The sequence below is a fragment of the Nycticebus coucang genome, chromosome 14, assembly GCF_027406575.1.
Source record: "Nycticebus coucang isolate mNycCou1 chromosome 14, mNycCou1.pri, whole genome shotgun sequence".
Taxonomy (NCBI): domain Eukaryota; kingdom Metazoa; phylum Chordata; class Mammalia; order Primates; family Lorisidae; genus Nycticebus; species Nycticebus coucang.
In genome coordinates, this window is record NC_069793.1 from 7,511,084 (window position 1) to 7,535,650 (window position 24,567).

A 24,567-nucleotide genomic window follows, 5' to 3' on the forward strand; every position below is an offset into this window, starting at 1 on the left:
ACAAAGTGAGACTCCATCTCAAAAGAAAAATATTTCCTTTTAGTTAAAAAAAAGTAACGCATTTCCTAAGTGAAGGGAGAAATTAACCACATGGTAACTATATAATATAATTCTAAGCTATTCACTCTCTTTAGGAAGAACTCTTGCTTATAGGATATAACATTCATTATTGCTTACTTATTTCTCAACCATATTATATTTTCAGTAATTAAATTACAAACACTTGAATAGATAAATGCTAAATCTTTACTTTTTCTTTTTTTATATTTTTCTTTTATTTTTTGAGTCAGTCTCACTTTGTCACCTTGGGTAGAGGTGGCATCATAGCTCACAGCAACCTCTAATTCTTGAACTTAAGCAATTCTCTTGCCTCAGCCTCCCAAGTAGCTGGGACTATAGGTACCCACCACAATGCCCAGCTGTTTTTTGGTTGGAGTTGTCATTGTTTAGCAGGCCCAGGCTGGGCTCGAACCTGCCAGCCTTGGTGTATATGGCCAGCGCCCTACTCACTGAGCTATGGGCCCCAAGCCTCAGGTGATTTTCTTGCTTCAGCCTCCTGAGTAGCTGGAACTACATGTGCCCGCCACAGCCCCCGTCTATTTTTAGAGACAAGGTCTCTCTCTGGCTTAGGCTGGTCTCGAACCTGCGAGTTTGGGCAATCCACCCGCCTCAGCCTCCCAGAGTGCTAGCGTTACAGGCATGAGTCCCCGGGCCGAGCCAATCTTTACTTTTCCTAGAAACAAAGAGAAGATAACAATATATTAAGTTTTTCTTTTCTATTCAAATGTGTTTACTTGATGTGCACACAGAATTTGCTTAGAAGTTTTTTTATCATATCATTTTTTTGCACCCCATCTTGCTCTGTAAGATAAAATAGGCATAGAAGAGAGAAGACTCTTCAATTCTCATACTAGATTCTCTAGTCAAATAGAGCCTTTGGCTTGGTGCTGGTAGCTCAATGGTTAGGCACTGGCCATATATCCTGAGGCTGGCGGGTTCGAACCCAGACCAGCCCAGCTAAACGACAACTGCAACAAAAAAATAGCCAGGCATTGTAGCGGGCACCTGTAGTCCCAGCTGCTTGGGAGGCAGAGGCAAAAAAGTTTGAGGTTGCGTGAGCTATGACACATTGGTACTCTACCAAGCATGACGTAGTGACACTGTCTTAAAAAAAAACTAGATGGCTCGGTGCCCTTAACATGGTAGTTACGGCGCCAGCCGTGTACACTGAGGCTGGTGGGTTCGAACCCAGCCCAGGCCAGCTAAAACAACAATGACCACTGCAATAAAAAATAGCCGGGCATTGTAGTGGGCACCTGTAGTCCCAGCTACTGAGCCCACAGTAGGAGGCTGAGGCAACAGAATCACTTAAGCCCAAGAGTTTGAGGTTGTTGTGAGCTGTGATGCCACGGCACTCTACCAACGGCGATATATGAGACTCTGTCTCAACAACAACAAGAAAACTAGAGCCTTTGCCTTATTCCAGTCAAAGTTTTGGGGTTATTGTACATTAGAATTTGCATATAAAAGTATTTAAAGCAGGCACAGAAAGGTAGTCCCTATGTCTTCAGTTGTGTTCCTGGAGAAGCCCATATGTGATGAGAAGGAGCAGTGATGAGTGGCAGTCTCCTTCTGTGGGCTTTTTACAGGTCTAAAAGCTCTGAAGTATGGCTCTGATCTTTGTACTCTGCTAAAAGTACACGTGGTACTTTAATCACGTGGTAAAGCAGTGGTTCTCAATCCGGGTTCATCATCTGGGAAATTTGTAATACAGATTCCTGAGCTCTGTCCTCTGGAAATTCTGAGTTAGTAAATCAGTGATAAATAAATCCCATGAAATACTTGGGGTTGCTCTTTAAGTTCAAAAGAGACTTAGAAAAGATTGTGCCAAAGGCTATTTTTGTGTTAGGTTGTTAAATTGTTCAGCATGTTGTACCTTCAACTAAAATATACTTTGACCTTGCTGGCGGTGAAGATCATCTGAAACATTTTGTTTGGGAAAAGTTCCTTTACCTTTCAACATCGGTGTAGAATTTTGGACTGTCAAAAAAAAAAAAAAAAAAAGAATTTTGGACTATCTTAAACATCTTTGTGCCCATAGAATCTTGCACACTTGGGATGCCACAGGCATTTCATTTGTACCAATTGAATCAGAAGTTGCATCACCCAGAATTTCAAAATAGGTAAAAGCTCTTTAAATTACTCTCCTTCATTTGTGAATGGTTGGGGGGTAAAGTATCTAAAACTCCTTTTTTGTTTCTTTTTGACACAGAGTCTCACTTTGTTGCCCTCAGTAGAGCACTGTGCTGTCATAGTTCACAGCAACCTCAAACTCTTGGGCTCAAGTGATCCTGTTCTCTCAGCCTCCCAACTAACTGGGATTATAGGTGCCTTCCAAAATGCCCTATTTTAAGAGAGGGGGTCTTACTCTGGCTCAGGCTGGTCCAGAACTCCTGAGCTCAAGCAATCCACCTGCCTCAGCCTCTCAGAGTACTAGGATTACAGATGTGAGCCACCACACCTGGCCTACTGTCAAACTCCTAATGAGGATTTTCTGTATTATATTACCAGAGGAAGGTAGTTATTTGACAATATGCCTTTTTTCTCTCCTGATAAAAAGGCATAGTCTAGAGCAGGGGTCCTCAAACTGCGGCCTGCGGGCCACATGAGGCAATGTGATTGTATTTGTTCCATTTTGTTTTTTTACTTCAAAATAAGATATGTGTAGTGTGCATAGGAATTTGTTCATAATTTTTTTTTTAAACTGTCCAGCCCTCCAACGGTCTGAGGGACAGTGAATTGGCCCCCTGTTTAAAAAGTTTGAGGATGCCTGGTCTAGAGCAGTGGTTCTCAACCTTCCTAATGCTGCAACCCTTTAATACAGTTCCTCATGTTGTGCTGACGCCCAACCATAAAAGTATTTTCGATGCTACTTCATGACTGTAATTTTGCTACTGTAATGAATCATAATGTAAATATCTGATATGCAGGATGTATTTAGGCAACCCCTGTTGAAGGGTTGTTCAACCCCCAAAGGGGTCGCAGCCCACAGTTTGAGAACCACTGGTCTAGAGTCTCTATGTCAAGAGAGATTTTTTTTTTTTTTTTGAGAATACGATGTTTGGGGATGTTTACTGGGGATTTCTTAAGTGCCAGATATTACCTAAACATATGTTAACCCATTTACAGCAATTCTAAAGTCAAGTGCTTTAATATCCACATTTAGATGAGATGAAATTAAGCACCTTGCCCAAAGCCATACAGTTAGTGAGTGTGATAAAAGGACTTTGCATCTTTTAGTGAAAATTTTTTGGTTTGGGAATAGTCTGGAAATTTAGACTATGACTGCCAATTTAATTTCCTAGTCTTTTTCAGATAATATACCTAAATGAAGACTTTGAAGTATTTAAGAGTTTGGGGGGTTTTTTGAGAGAGAGTCTCAAGCTGTTACCATGGTATTACATCTCACAGCAATCTCAAACTCTTTGGGCCTAAGCAGTTCTCTTGCCTCAGCCTCCCAAGTAGCTGGGACTACAGGCGCCCGCCACAACGCCCGGCTATTTTTTGGTTGCAGTTCAGCCGGGGCCGGGTTTGAACCTGCCACCCTCGGTATATGGGGCCGGCGCCTTACCGACTGAGCCACAGGCGCCGCCCTCATTTAGGTTACTTTCTTTTTCATTTCATCAAGCACCAACACATCATGCTTTTGCTTATCGTCTGTCTTTACCTTTATATTATAAGCTCCATAGAGACAAGGTGTTTTTTTTTGTTTTGTTCACTGTTTTAAACTCACTTTCTAAAACATTGTCTCTGACCGGCCGAGGTGGTTCACGCCTGTAATCCTAGCATTCTGGGAGGCCGAGGCAGGTGGATTGCTTGAGCTCACAAGGTTTGAGACCAGCCTGAGCAAGAGTGAGACCCTGTCTCTAAAGAAAAAAAAATAATAACTAGCCGGGCATTGTGGCAGTCACCTGTAGTCCCAGTTACTCAGGAGGCTGAGTCAAGAGAATCGCTTGAGCCCAAGAGTTTGAGGTTTGCTGTGAGTAGTGATGTCACAGCACTCTACTAAGGGCGACAAAGTGAGACTCTGTCTCAAATAAATAAATAAATAAAAGTGTCTGGCATATGGTAAGAATTCAATAAATATTTGTTAAATTATTTATTAATTCACTTTGTTTACTTTCTTCTGTAAGATTTCAGGTCTAAATCATCTGAAATCTCTATAAAACATCTAAACTTCTTTCCCTATGGGACAGAGTCAGTTTTGCTCACCTCCAAGTTCCATTTCTAACTGAAGGGAAAGGTTTCCAAACAGTTTTACCTGAATCCAGAATTAGTTCATTGAATGTTTTCTGTAGAAACCCTGACCAGTAAGTTCAATAACAATGAATGGCTCAGATTGTAGAATATTCAGATTTTTGAATCTTTTATTCTACAGTGTTGGGCTTCATTTCTATCTTACCCTTAATCAGGTTATGCTGAATATCCCATATATATATATGGGATATATATATAGTGATGGGTGTAAACCATGTTTACTACATTAGAACTCAATATGAGCAATAGTTTATTTCATTCATTTATTTATTTTTCGAGACAGAGTCTCACTTTTTCACCCTCTGTAAAGTGCATGGCCTCCCAGCTCACAGCAACCTCAAAACTCCTGGGCTTGGGCGGCGCCTGTGGCTCAGTGAGTAGGGCGCCGGCCCCATATGCCGAGGGTGGCGGGTTCAAACCCAGCCCTGGCCAAACTGCAACAAAAAAAATAGCCGGGCATTGTGGCGGGCGCCTGTAGTCCCAGCTGCTCGGGAGGCTGAGGCAGGAGAATCGCGTAAGCCCAGGAGTTGGAGGTTGCTGTGAGCTGTGTGATGCCACGGCACTCTACCGAGGGCAGTACAGTGAGACTCTGTCTCTACAAAAAAAAAAAAAAAAAACTCCTGGGCTTAAGAGGTTCTCTTGCCTCAGCCTCCCAAATAGCTGGGACTATAGGTGCCCACCCTAACACCTGGCTATTTTTAGAGGCAACGTCTTGCTCTGGCTTATGCTGGTCTTGAACTCATGAGCTCAGGTGATCTACCACCCTCAGCCTCCCAAGTGTTAGAATTATAGGCGTGAGCCACTGCGCCCACCCTAGTTATGCTATTTCTAAAACTCAGATCCTATTACATCAAAATTTAGTTTAGGGGAACTTTTTTTTTTTTTGTGGGTTTTGGCCAGGGCTGGGTTTGAACCTGTCACCTCCGGCATATGGGACTGGCGCCCTACCACTTTGAGCCACAGGTGCCGCCCTGGTTTAGGGGAATTTTATATGGCATTTGGAAACATTTTTTGTAATAATGGGATCTTTTATGTAGTAAGATTTATTTTCATCTTTAACAAAAGTCTTGAATGAAGTCATAATACTCAAACTCTTACAAGTAAAAAAAGAACATAAACTGAATAAATTCCCAAAAGAATTTCTCTTTCATATCTTCCCACTTAATCATTCCTGCTCAAGGCATTATTGTCCTGAACCTACTTAGCTCTTACCTGACCAAGCTGAATCTTTGATTCATTTATCTGGAACTATTTTTTGGAGCCATTTGTTTAAGACCTGCTTTGTTCTAGCTCTGGAGATGTAACAATGTGCAAGAAAGCACTTGACCTTGGGATGGTTATTGTGATCTTTTTGCCATATAAAAACTTGTTAGATTGGAAAACTAGGAAATAGTGTGGGCTCAGCACCTGTAGCTCAGTGGCTAGGGCACCGGCCACATATACCAGGGCTGGAGGTTCAAACCCAGCCCAGGCCTGCTAAACAACAATGACAACTGCAATAAAAAAATAGCCAGGCAGGGCGGCACCTGTGGCTCAAGGAGTAGGGCGCCGGTCCCATATGCCGGAGGTGGCGGGTTCAAACCTAGCCCCAGCCAAAAAACAACAACAAAAAAAAATAGCCAGGCATTGTGGTGGGCTCCTTGTAGTCCCAGTTACTTGGGAGGCTGAGGCAACAGGATCATTTAAGTCCAAGAGTTTGAGGTTGCTGTGAGCTGTGACACTACAGCACTCTACCGAAGGTGACATAGTGAAACTGTCTCAAAAAAAAAAAAAGAAAGAAATAGTGTGGTTACTTAATGGCTACTATAGTATAAATAACTGATAAGACTTAATGTATTGCTTTGAGAATGATATTTAATAATTTAAAAGGAACTCTGGGCCAGCATGGTGGCTTATACTTGTGCTGGTAATTCTAGCACTCTGAGAGGTCAGGACAGGAGAATCTCTTGAGGGCAGAAGTTTGGGGTTTCAGTGAGCTATGATAAGGCCTCTGCACTTTAGCCTGGGTGACAGACTGAGATTCTTTATCGCCAAACAAAATGGAATTCTGGAGTTAACTGTCTTAATCAAAGAAACCAATTAGAGCAGGGCGTGGTGGGTCATGCCTGCAATCCTAGCACTCTGTGAGGCGGAGGTGGGTGGATTGGCTGAGCTCACAGGTTTGAGACCAGCCTGAGCGAGAGTGAGAGCTGTCTCTAAAAATAGCGGATATTTTGGGTGATGCCTGTAGCAGAGGCTGAGACAAGAGAATCATTTGAGCCCAGGAGTTTGAGGTTGCTGTGAGCTATGATGATACAGCACTCTACCAAGGACAACAAAGTGAGACTCTGTCTCAAAAAAGAAATCAACTGGGGCGGCACCTGTGGCTCAAAGAAGTAGGGCACCGGCCCCATATGCCAGAGGTGGTGAGTTCAAACCCAGCCCCGGCCAAAAACTGCAAAAAAGAAAAAAAGAAAGAAAAAGAAACCAGTTGGCACAGAATAATTCTGATTAATATGGCAAATTGTGTTTGAGTGCCTGAACAAGAGCAAGACCCTGTGTCTAAAAGATAGCCTGGCATTGTGGCAGGTTCCGGTAGTCCCAGCTATGTGGGAGGCTGAGGAAAGAGGATCACTTAAGCCCAAGAGTTTGAGGTTGCTGTGAGCTGTGATGCTACATCACTCTACAGACGGTAACAACGTGAGAATCTATCTCCACCAAAAAATGGCGGGAGCAAGTTGATGCCAAAGGCTTTGGAGTAGGCCAACCTTTTTGGTATACTATAGTTTAGAACCTTGAGGCTGTTTATAGGATGGATCTAGCCTATGGATAGAACCGAAGAATGCTAGTCTCATTTTTGGGCTCAGGAAAAGGTCTGCCTAAGGTATGTCCTAATAATTCAAACAAAGCTGAGCATGATGGCTCACGCCTATAATCTCAGCACTTTGGAAGGCCTAAGGCTGGAGGTTTGCTTAAGGCCAAGAGTTCAAGACCAGCCTGAACAACATAGCAAGGCCACAATCTCTGCCAAAAATTTTTAAAAATAGAAATATTAGCCAGGTGTGGTGGTTCGTACCTGTAGTTCCATGTACCCCAGGAACCAGGTGGAAAGATGATTTGAACCTGAGCCTGCAGGGAGCTATGGCGACTCCACTGAACTCTAGCCTGGGTAACAAAGTGAGACCCTGTCTCCCTCTCCTTCCCCCTCCCAAAAAAATCGTAAAGATTTTTCTACCCCTTAATATTTTGAAATTAAAAAAAAAATTAAATCTCTGGCCATTTCATTTACTTCTCAAATCCTGAGACTAACAGTGGATTTATAAAGACAGTATGTTCTGAATTGTTCAGCTTGTAGATGGAAGTGTATCAGTATTTCATAATAAGTCGTTTGTATTGTATGGATTATGTTGCTTCTATCGAACAGGTCTACCCCTACAGAAAAGAAATGAAAAAAAAATTCCTAGCTTTCACAATCTGATTACCCCTCCTTATGCTTTATCTTTACAGTAGAAAAATCAGACTGATTGAAAAGTATTTGTTGTGAGAATTCTTTGTCATTTCCAATTTGTAGCATGATATAGCTTTCCTCTTTCACCATTGGCAATTTTATGCATGTCTTGTAAGGTAACCGTTGATCATTTACATGTTCATATATATTTATGTGTGTATATATACATCCTCTCTGTGTGTGTGTATGTATATATATATATCTTTATATAATTTTAAAAATAAAAAGCATGCTGCTTGCCTGACTAGCTAATGTGTGATTGTGCCTGGTAAACAATTTTTTTTTTCAAATTCTGACCATAAAGACATTGAACTCTCTTTGCTCTGATGAGCCACCTTCAGAAATAATGACTTCTTCCTTTCTTTCATCTTCTGAAATACCTAACGCTGACCTTTCTGTATATTATACTACATGGAGAAAAAAACAAAGTATTAGGTAGTCAGCCCATTTTAGCCGAGAAAGGAAAAGACCACTGTCTCTTTCAGATATGAAAAAGATGGAAAAGTCTCAGCAGCGACATAGCAAACTCTCTAGTTTCTCTTGGAACAGAAGTTGATCGTAACCATCTTTCCATTACAGCCAGTTTCCCAGAGCATTCTGCTTTTCCCTCAGAGGAAGTTGGTCAAATGGAAGAGCAAATAAATAAAGACCAAGAGTCCAGGAACTCAAATGAGATACCAAATAGAGAGGATAAAACTGCATTGGATACTAATGGCAGAATCACTTTACTAACAGCCCAGAAACCCCCGAGTGAGCTGTCCAAGGCAGAAGGCATTTGTACATATTCCTTGTCCCCATCCAAAGCGTCAGGAAGTGGTGTAATTGAAAAGGATTCCCCTGAATCACCGTTTGAAATAATTATTGACAAAGCTGCATTTGACAAAGAATTTAAAGACTCATATAAGGAGAGTACAAATGTTTTTGGTAGATGGTCAGTGCACACTGATGGAGAATCATCTGAAGACATTTCAGAGACTAATGACAAAGTATTTCCACTGAGAAATAAAGAGACAGGGCGTTACCCGATCTCTGCATTGTTCAATAGACAGTTTTCACACACAACAGCAGCACTGGAAGAGGTATCTAGATGTGTGAATGATATGCATAATTTTACTAATGAAATATTAACTTGGGATTTGGTTCCTCAAGTGAAACAACAGACTGACAAGTCTTACGACTATACCACAAAAACTATAGGACCTGACAGGAGTGAATATAATTCAGAAATTCCAGTCGTAAATCTTAAAACTAACACTCATCAGAAAATTCCTGTATGTTCTGTTAATGGGAACACTGCCATCACTAAATCAACAGGTGATTGGGCAGAAACACCTGTTCTGCAAGAACATGCCAACACTAGAAAATCTATGCCTGATTGTGGCAATTCCACAAAGGAAGTCATCGTCAAAGGTGTACAAGGCAACGTGCAGAAACAGGACGGCCCACTTTCAGAGTTACCTGGATCTCCCTTTGAGAGATGTGTCTCTTTGGGTTCTGAAGTGACAGCAGTGAAAGTGGATTTCCCTGATGATCACCTTAAAGAGGAAATGAACAGGCCGAGCTCTGCATTGGGAGAAGTTACAGAGGCTGATAGTTCTGGTGAGTCTGATGACACAGTAATAGAGGATATTGCAGCAGATACATTGTTTGAAAATAACAAAATTCAGGCCAAAAAACCTGTTTCCATTCTGAATGCAGTTGTAAAAACAAGCAAAAGAGAAATCATAGAGATTCCTGATGGTGGTAAGACATCTAAACACTTTGAAGAGTTGGTCAGTGACTCTGAGCCACCTCAAGTTCAGCCTTATATTCTTGGAAGGAGTCCAGCTCGTGAAGTGGTATGTTCACGAGTACCCAATAGGAATGTCTTGGCAGAAGATGTAAATCAGTCAGATAGTACATGTGAAGTCGCTCCTGAAAAGCTTGTTACAACTGAGAACCCCACACTTCCTTCAATAACTTCTCCAAATGTTTTTAATGAGAAAGAAGTCTCACTGAATGTGACAACTTCTGCCTATTTGGAATCATTACATGGGAAAAATGTTAAAGATACAGATGATTCCTCTCCAGGGGACTTGGTAGCTGTCTTTACAGAAACCAGAGAGAAAGGAACAGTAGATAAATGTGAAGGAGATGCCTTTGAAGCAATATCAGAGAAGATGGAAAACAAGAGTAAAACAACTCTTCCTGTAGAAATCTTGCATGAAGGTGAGTCACGTGGTTCTGAAATCAAAGACATTCAAAGTAAATACAACAAACAAAGCAAAGAAACAAATGGAAGTGACCTTGTGGATGTTTTCCCTATCCAGAGTACTCCAGTAGCATCTCTTGACTTAGAACAGGAACAGCTCACTATCAAAGCCCTTAAAGAACTAGGAGAAAGACAGGCTGAGAAGTCAGTTTCTGTACAACATGAAATAGAATCTCTTTCTGAAGAAATACTCAAGCAAACTTTCACATTTACTGCAGAGCCTTGGCCACAAAAATCATACGATAACCTAGAACATACAGATGTCAAGACTGGATCTGATCTTGGGATTTTCAGAAAGCCCCTCACTGTCAAAGAAACTACTAGGGTAGATATTTCCAACCTTAGCAAGACTGAACTGGTAAACAAGCATGTCCTAGCGAGACTTCTGACAGACTTCTCAGGTAACCATTTACATTAGAAATACTGCATGTAGTTAATTCTGCTGTGATTGATTACTTGTCATTTTTATTAGTTTCTAATTTGTATTTACACAATTATGGCTAAAATACAAACTGTATGGTGGGGAAAAGACAGAATTTTTTTTTTTTTTTTTTTTTTTGAGACAGAGTCTTAAGCTGTCGCCCTGGGTAGAGTGCTGTGGCGTCATAGCTCACAGCAACCTCCAACTCTTGGGCTCAAGTGATCCTTTTGCCTCAGTTTTTCTATTTTTAGAAGAGACGAGGTCTTGCTTTTTGCTCAGGCTGGTCTTGAACCCGTGAGCTCAAGCTATCCACTGGCCTTGGCCTCCCAGAGTGCTAGGATTACAGGCATGAACCACCGAGCCCAGCCCTTTTTTAACAATTTCTCGATTACCCTTTACCAATATTTCTCAAAACAGACTACTTTGTAAAACTAATCTCCCCCTAAAATTCTTTTTCTATGTTCCAGTTATATTTCACACGTCTTCTTTCCTAATAGATTGGCGCTGGGGTGATTCCTGCTTTTAAGAATGTCATCAGGTTCTTATTCACAAAGCTCATTTCTAAAACTCTCCATCAGACATACTGCTTAGCCCTTGAGTTTTTGATATGGCCCTTGTGAAAATAGCAATCAAAGGTAAAGGAATTCCTGCTGGGAAAGATAGTAAATGAAACTTTTAATTAATTTGGCCATATACTACAGAGATTTTATACTCTGAAAGTAGGTAACCACTGTTGTAGTGCTATTTTGTGAGTAATACTTAAGAGAACTCATGCATTCTTCTATTTTGGATCTTATATGTGTGTAATATTCTTCGAGCCAAAACTCATTATTAGATAATACTAGAAGCCCTTTCTCTTGTCCTTCATATAAATGAAATGATCACTTTACTAAAAAGTGGCTTTCAGTTAGATTACTGGAGTGCTGCTTGTTTTGGAGTCTTGGAAAGCACAAGAAAAAAGGAAATATAAAGGGGTCCCCCAACCTCTAATCCAGTGGTCACAGGTATTAAAGGGTTGCAGCATTAGGAAGGTTGAGAACCACTGCTCTAACCTAATACAGAGTTCTGCATCTACTGTATGGTGAGTGTTAGGTATGGAGACCCATGGGTTTCAAGCTTTTTTGATAATAGATCCATTTTTTTGTTTTTGTTTTTTTGAGACAGAGTCTCATTTCACTTTGTTGCCCTTGGTAGAGTGCTGTGGCATCATAGCTCACAGCAACCTCAAACTCTTAGGTTCAAATGATCCTCTTGCTTCAGCCTCCCAGGTAGCTGGGACTATAGGTGCCCACCACAATGCCGGCTGTCTTTTTTTAGAGATAGGGTCTCCCTCTTGCTTGGGCTGGTCTCAAACCTGTGAGCTCAAGCAGTCCACCTGCCTTGGCTTCCCAGAGTGCTAGGATTATGGACATGAGCCACCTAGCTCAGCCCTAGATCCTTTTTTTTTTTTTTTTGTAGAGACAGAGTTTCACTTTATGGCTCTAGGTAGAGTGCCATGGCATCACATAGCTCACAGCAACCTCCAACTCTTGGGCTTAAGCGATTCTCTTGCCTCAGCCTCCCAAGTAGCTGGGACTACAGGTGCCCGCCACAACACCCGGCTATTTTTTTGTTGCAGTTCGGCCAGGGCCGGGTTTGAACCCGCCACCCTTGGTATATGGGGCCGGCACCTTACCGACTGAGCCACAGGTGCCACCTCCTAGATCCTTTTTTCAAATGAAATAGTGCACAGAGTTTTATTTACCCAAACAATAGATTTTTGTTAAAATAATTAACTTTTTTTTCCTTTTGTCACCTTCGGTAAAGTGCCCTGGTGTCATAGCTCACAGCAACCTCAAACTCTGGGGCTCAAGTGATCCTTTTGCTTCAGCATCCCAAAGTAGCTGGGACTACAGGTGCCCACCACAACACCCCGCTATTTTTTCAGACATGAGGTCTTGCTCTGGCTTAGGCTGGTCTGGAACTCATGAGATCAGGCCGCACCTGGCCACATTGACTTTTTTTTTTTTTTTGAGACAGAGCCTCAAGCTGTCTCCCTGGGTAGAGTGCTGTGGCATCACAGCTCACAGCAGCCTTCAACTCCTGGGCTCAAGCGATTCTCCTGCTTCTGCCTCCCAAGCAGCTGGGACTACAGGCACCTGCCACAACACCCGGCTATTTTTTTTTTTGGTTGCAGCTGTCATTGTTGTTTGGCTGGCCCGGGCTGGATTTGAACCCGCCAGCTCAGGTGTATGTGGCTGGCGCCTTAGCTGCTTGAACCACAGACGTCAAGCTGCACATTGACTTTTTATAAAGGTATTTTCTTACTGGAGATCATAGGCATCTTAATCTTCTTAAGTTTTAATCTTTAGGTTGGTCATGGTGGCTAATGCCTGTAATTGCAGCACTCTGGGAGGCTGAGGCAGGTGGATTACTTGAGCTCAGGAGTTCGAGACCAGCCTGAGCAAGAGCGAAACCCCATCTTTAAAAATAACCAGGCATTATGACGAGCACCTATAGTCCCAGCTACTTGAGACTCTAAGGCAAGAGAATTGCTTGATCCCAAGAGTTTGAGGTTCCTGTGAGCTGTGACACCACAGCACTCTACCAAAGGCAAACTGAGACTCTGTCTCCAAAAAAAAAAGTTTTAATCTTTAAAACAGAGATAACTGGGGTGGCGCCTGTGGCTCAAAGGGGTAGAGCGCCAGTCCCATATGCTGGAGGTGGCGGGTTCAAACCCAGCCCCAGCCAAAAAAAAAAACTGCGCAAATAAATAAATAGCAGTGAACTCTTTAAAAAAAAAAACAGAGATAACTGCATTTAACCTTATAATGGTATTGTGAGGATTAAATGTGAAAATACAGGTAATGGAGTACCTAGCAGGCAGTAAATATTTGGTCAAATTTAGTAGCAAATATAGGGCTTGACACATAATATATACTAAATAATTATTTGTCGAATGAATGATATCCTAATTAAAAATATAAAATAAGTGAAAACATTGAGGCTTTTTGATAAATCCTAAAATTTGGAATAGTTGTATTACTCTAGTAATTGAGGATCATTGCACTGGAATCAAGGAGTTCTGGGTTCCAGTTCTTGCTTTATCATGTCTACAAGTAGGACTTTGAACAATTAACTTACATAACCTTTGAGGCCTCAGTTTACTTATCGGTACAGTAAGGGAGTTGGTCTTCAATTATTTCAATAATGTGACTCATCTGGGGTATGGTGGATCACACCTATAATCCTAGCATTATGGGAGGCTGAGGAGGGAGGATTGCTTGAACACAGGAATTGGAGACTGACTTGAGCAAGCGTGAGACCCCATCTCCACTAAAAATAGAAAAATAAGCTGAGCATTGTGACACATGCCTGTAATCCCAGCTACTCTGGGAGGCAGGAGGATCACTTGAGCCCAGGAGTTTGAGGTTGCAGTGAGCTAGGATGCTGCTGCTGCTGTACTCTACCCAGGTCACAGAGTGAGACTTTTGTCTAAAAAAAAGAAAGAAAGAAAAAATGATCTAGCTTTGATACATTCTAGATTTCTTCCTGAATTGTCAGAATTCTTACAGGTAGTTACTTTTGGGCGATGAGGCATGCAGGAATTAGGCAAGTATTCCAGTGTCTAATTCTGGCCAAGTTGCTGCTTTAGTGTGACTTTAGACAACTAGTTTAACTAGTTTAGCATCTTCCTTTGTTAATGTGATGGTAATTGGTTTGCCTGGCTTTATAGTATTGTAATAAGGACTATAAAAATGCTAATTACAAATAATTATCAAATGAGTTATTTAATCTAATGCAAGGGATGAAAGGGGCTGTGGAATTTCAGAGAGTTTGTCATTGATCAAATTCTATAATTAGTAGATTATTTTTGATGATAATTAAAGAAGACGGCTATAGGGCGGCGCCTGTGGCTCAGTGAGTAAGGCACCGGCCCCATATACCGAGGGTGGTGGGTTCAAACCTGGCCCCAGCCAAACTGCAACAAAAAACAGCCAGGCGTTGTGTTGAGCGCCTATAGTCTCAGCTATTCGGGAGGCCGAGGTGAGAGAATTACCTAAATCCAAGAGCTGGAGGTTGCTGTGAGCTGTGATGTTACGGCACTCTATGGAGGGCGATAAAGTGAGACTCTGTCTCTTTTTCTTTTTTTGTAGAGACAGAGTCTCACTGTACCGCCCTCGGGTAGAGTGCCCTGGCGTCACACGGCTCACAGCAACCTCTAACTCTTGGGCTTACGCGATTCTCTCTCCTCAGCCTCCCGAGCAGCTGGGACTACAGGCGCCCACCACCACGCCCGGCTATTTTTTTGGTGCACTGTGGCCGGGGCTGGGCTTGTATCCGCCACCCTCGGCATATGGGGCTGGCGCCCTACTCACTGAGCCACAGGTGCCGCTCCGACTCTGTCTCTTAAAAAAAAAAAAAAAAAAAAAAGGAAAAGAAAAGAAAATGTTTCAATATTAAATTGTGGTGATGGTTGCACAGCTTTGTGAATGTACTATAAGAAGACGGGTATAATTAGAGTAAGAAGCCAAAAGGTCTTCCCGATAGCTTATATTTTAAATACTTTTAAAATATAAACAATTTTAGTAAAATCCATCAATCTCTAGTTTTATTTTTCAATTTTTTTTGAGACAGTCTCACTATTTTGCCCTCCGTAGGGTGTTGGGGATCACAGCTTATAGCAACCTCAAACTTGGACTTAAGCCATTCTCTTTCCTCAGCCTCCCAAGTAGCTGGGACTATAGGCACCTGAGCACAATGCCCAGCTTTTTGTTGTTGTTTTTACTGTAGTTGTCCTTGTTGTTTAGCAGGCCCAGGCTGGGTTCGAACCCTCCAGCCCCAGGGTATATGGCCGATGCCCTAACCACTGAGTACAGGCACCAAGCCCAATCTCTAGTTTTAAATAGGTATATCTGAATAGTCTTTCTCTCTAGGATAAAAAATTAGTTCTGGGCGGCGCCTGTGGCTCAAAGGAGTAGGGCCGTAGCCCCATATGCCGGAGGTGGTGAAACCCAGCCTCAGCAAAAAACTGCAAAAAAAAAAAAAAATTACTTCTATAATTATGTCCTACCTAACACTGTGGGGGAAATAGGCTGAAGAAGCAATAAAAAAAATTATATTGTTCTTTTTATTCTGCTATTTCTTTTTCCTTTCTTTTTTTTGTTGAGAGAAAGTCTCAAGCTGTCACCCTTGAGGTAGAGTGCTGTGGTGTCACAACTCACAGCAAGCTGAAACTCCTGGGCTTGCCTTTCTCTTGCCTCAGCCTCCCAAGTAGCTGGGACTATAGGCACCCACCACAATGCCCCGTTATTTTTTGTTGCAGTTGTCATTGTGGGTTTTTTTTTTCAGCTGGCCCAGGCCAGGTTCGAACCCACCAGCCCCAGTGTATGCGGCTGATGCCCTACCCACTGAGCTATGGGGGCCTTGCCTTTTTTCACTATTTCATTGTATATTATGTGCCAGTACCTAATTAGGTAAAGATGATTTTTGTGTTTTAGTATACCGATCAGCAAGAATGCAAGGAAATAGGCAGGCATATAGTTGGGTGACAGGTATGTAAATTGTTACAACTTTCAGGGAGGCAGTTTGGCAATATGTAACAAAGACTTAGAATTGCCCTAGCAATTTTGTTTTTAGGAATTTATCCTAAAAAAAAATACATGCAGCAAACTGATGCCACTAACTCTAAAACAGTATTGAAAGGCTGATAAATACGGGGTTATATCAAGTTCAGCTATATCAAGTTAACTGAAATTTTTGGAGTCTTTAATATGTTTCTGAGATTTGTGAATGTTTAATTGCCATCATACCTTCCAAAAGCTTCCTATCAAAAAAAATTCACCTTCTTCCCACAACCCCAACTTTTATGTCATTGAATAAGTATTCTGCAAAACCAGTTGCAGAAATATGTCTTAGAAAAATAAGATTCAGTTAAGTAAGGTGGTTGTTTTTGTTTTATTTTGTCATAAGATTTACAAAAAAACAATGCAGAAACAACTACAAAAATGTTTATTGTAGCACTGTTTATGATAGTGGCAGATGTCTCCGTGTCTTATTAATGGTTAGAGGTTGGTTGAGTATGTTATGACATAACCGTGCAATAGCATATTATAGTCATTGAAGTTGTTATAGGTGGGATTTTTTTTCTAAGAAATGGGAAAAAATAGAAAAGTACAAATGCATAGACCCATTATTTCTATGTGGAATTAACTTTCTATTAATTGTTAACATTGATGGTCCTATTTGCTTCCAATTTAAAGGATTCTTTGATTCACTTTGCCCGCTTCCTTTCTTGCCCCCACCAGAGGTAACCACTATCATAGATCTGGTACATCCTTCCAGTTTATTTTAAATTTAAATAGATATTTAATACCTGAACCACCATTGGCTAAAGGTTTATAAATAGCCCAGTTAAAGGTAAAAGAACTTAACTTTAAATTTGAGCTACTGCCCAAGAGACAAGAGTTTATGGTTGGAGTCTAATCAAATTTAATTGCATGCTAAAACAAAAATATCTAGGCCAGTTGCAGTGGCTCACGCCTGTAATCCTGATACTCTGGGAGGCTGAGGCAGGTAGATTGCCTGAGCTCACGAGTTCAAAACCAGCCTGAGCCAGAGCGAGACCCCATCACTAAAAATAGCCAGGCATTGTGGAGGGGCCTGTAGTCCCAGCTACTTGGGAGGCTGAGGCAAGAGAATCGCTTGAGCCCAAGAGTTAGGTTGCTATGAGCTGTGACACCATGGCACTCTACTGAGGGCAACAAAGTGAGACTCTTGTCTCAAAACTAAAAATGAAACAAAAATATCAGTACTTTGCAGAGGAAAGCCAAATTACAGTGCTTTCACAATTCAGAAGCTGTGCAACATAATATTCACAGTGACCAGAATGTAATTTAAACCTGCACAACATTTTAAGAACCAGGAAAATATAACCCAGTCTGAGGAAAAAAAGACAATCTATAGAAATTAACACATTATTGACCAGTCATTAGTTAACTTGTGTTTTCATGCCCAGATGTTGTCGACTGATCATAAATTAGCTTATGTTTTCACTTGCATTGCTATTACGATTTTTTTTTTTTTTTTTGTAGAGACAGAGTCTCACTTTATGGCCCTCGGTAGAGTGCCGTGGCATCACACAGCTCACAGCAACCTCCAACTCCTGGGCTTAAGCGATTCTCTTGCCTCAGCCTCCCGAGTAGCTGGGACTACAGGTGCCCGCCACAACGCCCGGCTATTTTTTTTGGTTGCAGTTTGGCCGGGGCCGGGCTTGAACCCGCCACCCTCGGTATATGGGGCTGGCGCCCTACCGACTGAGCCACAGGCGCCGCCCAGCTGTTGCAATTTTTTAAACACAGGATAATGTAGGATATCGTAAAAGCTTTATTCATTCAGTCATGCTCACTTCATTATAAAAATTTTTTTCTAGGGCGGCGCCTGTGGCTCAGTCGGTGGGGCGCCGGCCCCATATACCAAGGGTGGCGGGTTCAAGCCCAGCCCTGGCTGAACTGCAACCAAAAAAAAAAATAGCTGGGCATTGTGGCAGGCGCCTGTAGTCCCAGCTACTCGGGAGGCTGAGGCAAGAGAATCGCTTAAGCCCAGGAGTTGGAGGTTGCTGTGAGCTGTGTGATGCCACGGCACTCTACCGAGGGCCATAAAGTGAGACTCTTGTCTCTACAAAAAAAAAAAAAATTTTTTTTTCTAGATATTCAGGGGTTTTTCTTTAATATTCAGCTTTTTAATCACAATTCTAGTATTGCAAAAATTTCAACCATGATAGATCGTGACAATGAAAATTTTTTCAGGCCAGGCACAGTGGCTCACACCTGTAATCCTAGCACTCTGGGAGGCCGAGGTGATTGGATTGCTTGAAAGCTCACAAGTTCAAGACCAGCCTGAGCAAAAGTGAGACCCTATCTCTACTAAAAATAGAAAAACTGAGGAAAGAGGATCTCTTGAGCCCAAGAATTGGAGGTTGCTGTGAGCTGTGACGCCACGGCACTCTACCCAGGGCAACAGCATGAGACTCAGTCTCAAAAAAGAAAATAAAATTTAAAAAAAAAAGGAGTTCAGCAAATACTTCCTAGGATAAGTACAAAGAAAACCATGCTTAAATATATGTGTCAGGGGTCCCCAAGAGCATCCTCGGGCTTAATGATTTGTTAGAGGAACCCACCATAGGACTTACAAACTGACATATCGACAGTTAATCAGTTTAGGAATATAGGAAGACACAGCTAAGAATTGGCAAAGAGAAAAGGCACGTGGCATGAAGTCTAGGAGAAACCGGGTGCAAGCTTCTGGGGCTCCAATGGAGTCACCAGGGACATGCTTGATTCTTCTGTAATAATACACTCTTTCAGTCTTTGATGTCTAGGATAGCATACAGTGCCACATGGGTGAACTTAGCTGCCGAGACCCCAGACCATACCTAGAGCAATAAATTATATTGTCAGGATAAACTTATCTGGTCACACTGGTATTACATGGCTCGTGGCTCAGAGCCCATCTCTGAGGAGCCAGCCAAGGGCCATTCCTGAAAATACAGACTTTTCTTTGGCATGTGCAAGACTTGACATTGTAGATCTGGTGAGCTGCCCTTTCCTTCACAGTATATCATAGCCAAATTACTGAAAACCAAAGATAAGGAGAAAACCCTGAAAGTAGCTGCAGAAAAATGACTTATCAGAGAAATGACAATTACACTTAGAGCTTACTAATTACTTTTTTTTTTTAACCCATGCAAGCTGGGAAACTTCTTACTCATAAACTACAGTTGTTAGAAGGCAGTGGAATAAAATCTTTTAAAGTACCAAATGGGAGGGCAGCGCCTGTGGCTCAAGGAGTAGGGTGCTGGTCCCATATGCCGGAGGTGGCGGGTTCAAACCTAGCCCCGGCCAAAAACCAAAAAAAAAAAAAAAAGTACCAAATGGGAAAAACTGTCAGCCCAATTTCTATATTTAGCAAAAATACCCTGCAAGATTGGAAACAAAATAAAGACGATATTTTTATTTTAGGTAAAAGAAAACTAAGCCCCGCACAGTGCGATGTGCCTATAGTCCCAGCTACTCAGGAAAACTGGAAGATTTCAAGGCTAGCCTGGGCACTATAAGAAGAACCTTGTCTCAAAAAAAAAAAAGAAAGAAAGAAAACTAAGAATTTCATCAGAAGCACTACAAGAAATGCTAAAGGAAGTTCTTCGTTTAAAGAAAACGATACTAGATAGAAACTCAGAGCTAACTCATAGCACTCCACCCAGGGCACCTAGGGCGACAAAGTGAGACTCCATCTCTAAATAAATAAATAAATAAATAACTGTTTAAAGCAGTGGTTCTCAACCTTCCTAATGTCACGACCCTTTAATACAGTTCCTTGGGCAGCGCCTGTGGCTCAGTGAGTAGGGCACTGGCCCCATATACCAAGGGTGGCCCAGGCCAAACTGCAACAAAAAAATAGCCGAATGTTGTGGCCGGCACCTGTAGTCGTAGCTACTCAGAAGGCTGAGGCAAGAGAATCACCTAAACCCAAGAGCTGGAGGTTGCTCTGAGCTGTGATACCACAGTACTCTACCAAGGGGGTGACAAAGTGAGACTCTATCTCTAAAAAAAAAAAAAATACAGTTCCTCATGTTGTGGTGACCCCCGACCATAAAATTATTTTCGTTGCTACTTCATAACTGTAATTTTGCTACTGTTACAAACCGTAATGTAAATATCTGATAATGCAGGATGTATTTAGGCGACCCCTGTGGAAGGGTCATTCAACCCCCAAAGGGGTCACAACCCACAGGTTGAGAACCACTGGTTTAAACCAAAAATTATAATATGCGGGTATTATAATATTTTTTCATATGACAATTATAACAAAAGATGAGTATATGGAACTATATAGCAAGCAAATGGAACACTATAGCAAGGGTTTCTCCATTCCTCATAAGCTGATAGAATACATACAAGTAGACTTAAAAGTCAGGGAAATATATTTTAATCCCTAAAATAATGCAGAGATGTATGGCTAAAAAACCAGGAGATAAAATATTCACACGATCAAAAAAGAAGGCAGAAAAAGAAAAGAAGACCAAAAAACAGAAAGCAATAAAAAGAGAAACTTAATGGAATCATATCAGTATGTTACTAGACTAAACACTACAAAAGATGGAGCAGACAGCATAAAAAAGCAATACGCAGGCTCAGCGCCTGTAGCTGAAGCGGTTAAGGTGCAAGCCACGTACACCAGCGCTGCAGGTTCGAATCCAGCCCAGGCCTGCCAAACCACAATGACATCTAAAACCAAAAACTAGCCGAGTGTTGTGGCGGGCGCCTGTAGTCCCAGCTACTCAGGAGGCTGAGGCAAGAGAATCGCTTAAGCCCAGGAGTTGGAGGTTGCTGTGAGCTGTGATGTCATGGTACTCTACTGAGGGCCATAAAGTGAGACTCTGTCTCAAAAAAAAAAAAAAAAAGCAAGACCTAACTATATGCTGACTATATAAAATGTGCTTTAAATAAAAAACACAGGTTGAAAGTAAATGGAAGAAGATACCCCCCAAAATTGTAAATGTATGCCATACAAACAGTAAGCATGAGAAGATGGAAGGTATTACTAGAAATAAGAGAGACGCGTTATAATAAAAGATACCAGGAAGTCTTTCTTTTTTTTTTATCTTCTTTTTGGAGTCTTCACTCTGTTTCCAGTAGAGTGCTATGGTATCATAGCTCACAGCAACCTCAAGCTCTTGGGCTAGAGCAATTCTCTTGCCTCAGCCTCCTGCATAGCTGGGACTATAGGTGCCCACCACAATGCCTGGCCCATAATTAGAGATTTTAACATCTCTTTCTCAACACTTGATAAACCAAGTAGACAAACACATATCTGAACAATATGATCAGACACTTTGACCTAGATGATATTTATAGAACACTTGGCCAGGCGCAGTGGCTCATACCTCTAATCCTAGCACTCTGGGAGGCCACGGTGAGTGGATTGCCTGAGCTCAGACGTTTGAGACCAGCCTGAGCCAAAGCAAGACCTCGTCTCTAAAAATAGCCCAGCGTTGTGGTGGGCACCTGTAGTCCTAGCTACTTGGGAGGTTGAGGCAAGAGAATTGCTTGAGCCCAAGAGTCGAAAGTTACTGTGAGCGATGACACCATGGTACTCTACCGAGGGCAACAAAATGAGACTCTGTCTTAATAAAAAAAACACTTTACCTTCTGATGGCAAAATACATATTCTTTTACAAGTTTATCAGGTTTACATTTGCCAATATAGACATTATGCGAGGCGAAAAAACAACTCAGTAAATTTCAAAGGATTTGAATCATACAAAATATGTCCTAAGGCCATAATTTACCCTAAAAACAATGAAAACAAAATATTTAGGGAAGTTCCTAAATATTTGGAATTTTAACAAGATGCTTTTATATATTCAGTAGATCAAAGAAGAAAGCACAAAATAAAATTTTATTTTATTTATTTTTTGTAGAGACAGAGTCTCACTTTATCGCTCTCAGTAGAGTGCCGTTGCATCATACAGCTCACAGCAACCTCCAACTCCTGGGCCTAGGCAATTTTCTTGCCTCAGCCTCCCTAGTAGCTGGGACTACAGGCACCTGCCACAACGCCCAGCTATCTTTTTGTTACAGTTTGTCCAGGTCCAGGTTTGAACCCACCACCCTCAGTATATGGGGCCGGCGCCCTACCCACTGAGCCACAGGTGCCACCCAGAAAAATTGTATTTGTTTATTTTTTTTAGAGACAGAGTCTCACTTTGTCACCCTCGGTAGAATGCTGTGGCGTCACAGCTCACAACAATCTCCAGCTCTTGGGCTTAGGCTATTCTCTTGCCTCAGCCTCCCAAGTAGCTGGGACTATAGGCACCTGCCACAACGTCCAGCTATTTTTTGGTTGTTGCAGTTGTCACTGTTTTCTCAGCTGGCCCAGGCAGGTTTAAACCCGCAAGCCTCCGTGTTTGTGGCCGGTGCCCTGAGCTATAGGCGATGCCAAACTAAACTTATTAAAGCATAGGAAAATTTTATCATGGCACGGAGATATGCAAATTTTTTTTAGCTCACAGAATGCACTAATCATAAAATTAAAACTTAATAAGTTAGACTTCATCAGAATTAAAACTTTGCTAATAAAAAACACTATTAATAGATAAATTAAGCTAATGACTGGGAGAAAAATATTTGCAAAATGTGTATCTGATGAAGGAATAGTATCTTGGGTGAAGTATAAACTGCACTTCAACATTAAAAGAACACAACCCAATAAAAGTAATTGGACAGAAAAGATTCTGACAGTTCTCAAAAGAATATGTACAAATGACCAATAATCCAGTGAAAATGGGTTCAACATCTGGACCTTTCACATAATTGAAATTAACATCGCAGCCAGGCACAGTGGCTCGCACCTCTGGAGCCCTTAGAGGCCAAGGCAGGAGGATCACACTTGAGCTCAGGAATTTGACACCAGCCTGAGCAAGAGTGAAACCCCATCTCTACTAAAAAAGAAAAATTAGCCGAGCATGGTGGCAGGCACCTGTGGTCCCAGCTACTGGGGAGGCTGAGGCAGGAGAATCTCTTGAGCCCAAGAGTTTGAAGTTGCTGTGAGCTATGATGATGCCACAGCACTCTATCCAAGAGACAGAGTGAGGCTCTGTCTCAAAACAAAAAGAAAAAGGCCGGGCACCGTGGCTCACACCTGTAATTCTAACACTGTGGAAGGCCAAGGCAGGTGGATTTCTTGAGCTCATGAGTTCAGCTAGGAGACCAGCCTAGGCAAGAATAAGACACTTTCTCTACTAAAAATGAAAAACTGAGGCAAGGGGATCACTTGAGCCCAAGAGTTTGAGATTGCTGTGAACTGTGGCACCATGGCAGTCTACTGAGGGTGGCAAAGTAACACTCTTGTCTCAAAAATAAATAAATAAATAAATACATAAATATAAAACATTATTAAAAAAGAAAGAAATTAGTATATCATTATCCATCTACCCAAATGGTTAAAATGAAGGACTGATGACATCTAAGGCAGGTGAGGTTGCGAAGTAAATGAACTCTCATAAACTGTTGGTAATAATGTAAAACATTACAAATATGTTGGAGAAAGGTTGAGCAGTTTCTTAGGAAACTTAACATGTGCCTGTTCCTAGCAGCTCCACTGCAGAGAAATGGAAACGTGTTCACACAGATAGTTGTCCATCAGTGAAGGAACAGATAACCCATGATCTATAGCTGTCCTGTAAAACTTGCATCAAAGGCCAGGTGAGGTAGCTGATCCTGTAATCCTAGCACTCTGGGGACCTATGGCGGGTGGATTGCCTGAGCTCACATGTTTGTGACCAGCCTGAGCCAGAGTGAGATCTGTTCCTGTTCTCTAAAAATAGCCGGGCATTGTGGCAGGCTTCTGTAGTCCCAGCTGCTTGGGAGGCTGAGGCAAGAGAATCACTTGAGCCCAAGAGTTTGAGGTTGCTGTGAGCTATGACACCATGATGCTCTACCGAGGGTGACAAGGTAAGACTCTCAGAAAAATAAAATAAAACTTGCATCAATATGGTGGAATCTCAGAAATTACACCTAGTAAAAGAAGCAATACAAAAAATACATACTTCATGATTTCATTTATGTGAAATTATAAAACAGCAAACTACATAGGGATAAAAATCAGAGCAGTGGTTGCTTCTGGGGTGTTGACTAGGAAGGAGCATAAGGGAACTCTTTGGGGTGATGGTAGTGTTCTATATAGTTTTTTTTTTTTCTTTTTTTGAGACAGAGCTTCAAGCTATCACCCTGGGTAGAGTGCTATGGCATCACAGCTCACAGCAGCAAACTGCAACTCCTGGGCTTAAGCGATTCTCTTGCCTCAGCCTCCCAAGTAGCTGGGACTACAGGCGCCTGCCACAGTGCCTGGCTAATTTTTGGTTGAGGTTGTCGTTGTTTGGCAGGCCCAGGCTGGATTCGAACCTGCCAGCTCTGGTGTATGTGGCTGGCGCCTTAGCCGATTGAGCTACAGGTGCTGAGCCTATGTAGTTTTATGTAATTACATAGGTGTATGTATGAGTTCAAGACTCAGTGAATGTATTGTGTAGTTATTGTATGTCATCTTGCATCA

At 41.8% G+C, this 24,567-nt stretch overlaps 1 protein-coding gene across 3 annotated transcripts in view; it reads left to right on the top strand.

Moving 5' to 3' along the window:
- RTN3 (reticulon 3) overlaps window positions 1–24,567 on the top strand; it is a 74,032-nt gene that overhangs the window by 31,502 nt on the left and 17,963 nt on the right. The window contains exon 3 of one of the 3 annotated variants that reach the window (XM_053560574.1): window positions 8,388–10,456. The exons of the other annotated variants lie outside the window; for them this stretch is intronic. Within the exon in view, the coding sequence (XP_053416549.1) occupies window positions 8,388–10,456 (2,069 nt within the window). The remainder of the gene's footprint in view (window positions 1–8,387; window positions 10,457–24,567) is intronic. 3 annotated transcript variants of the gene reach the window in all.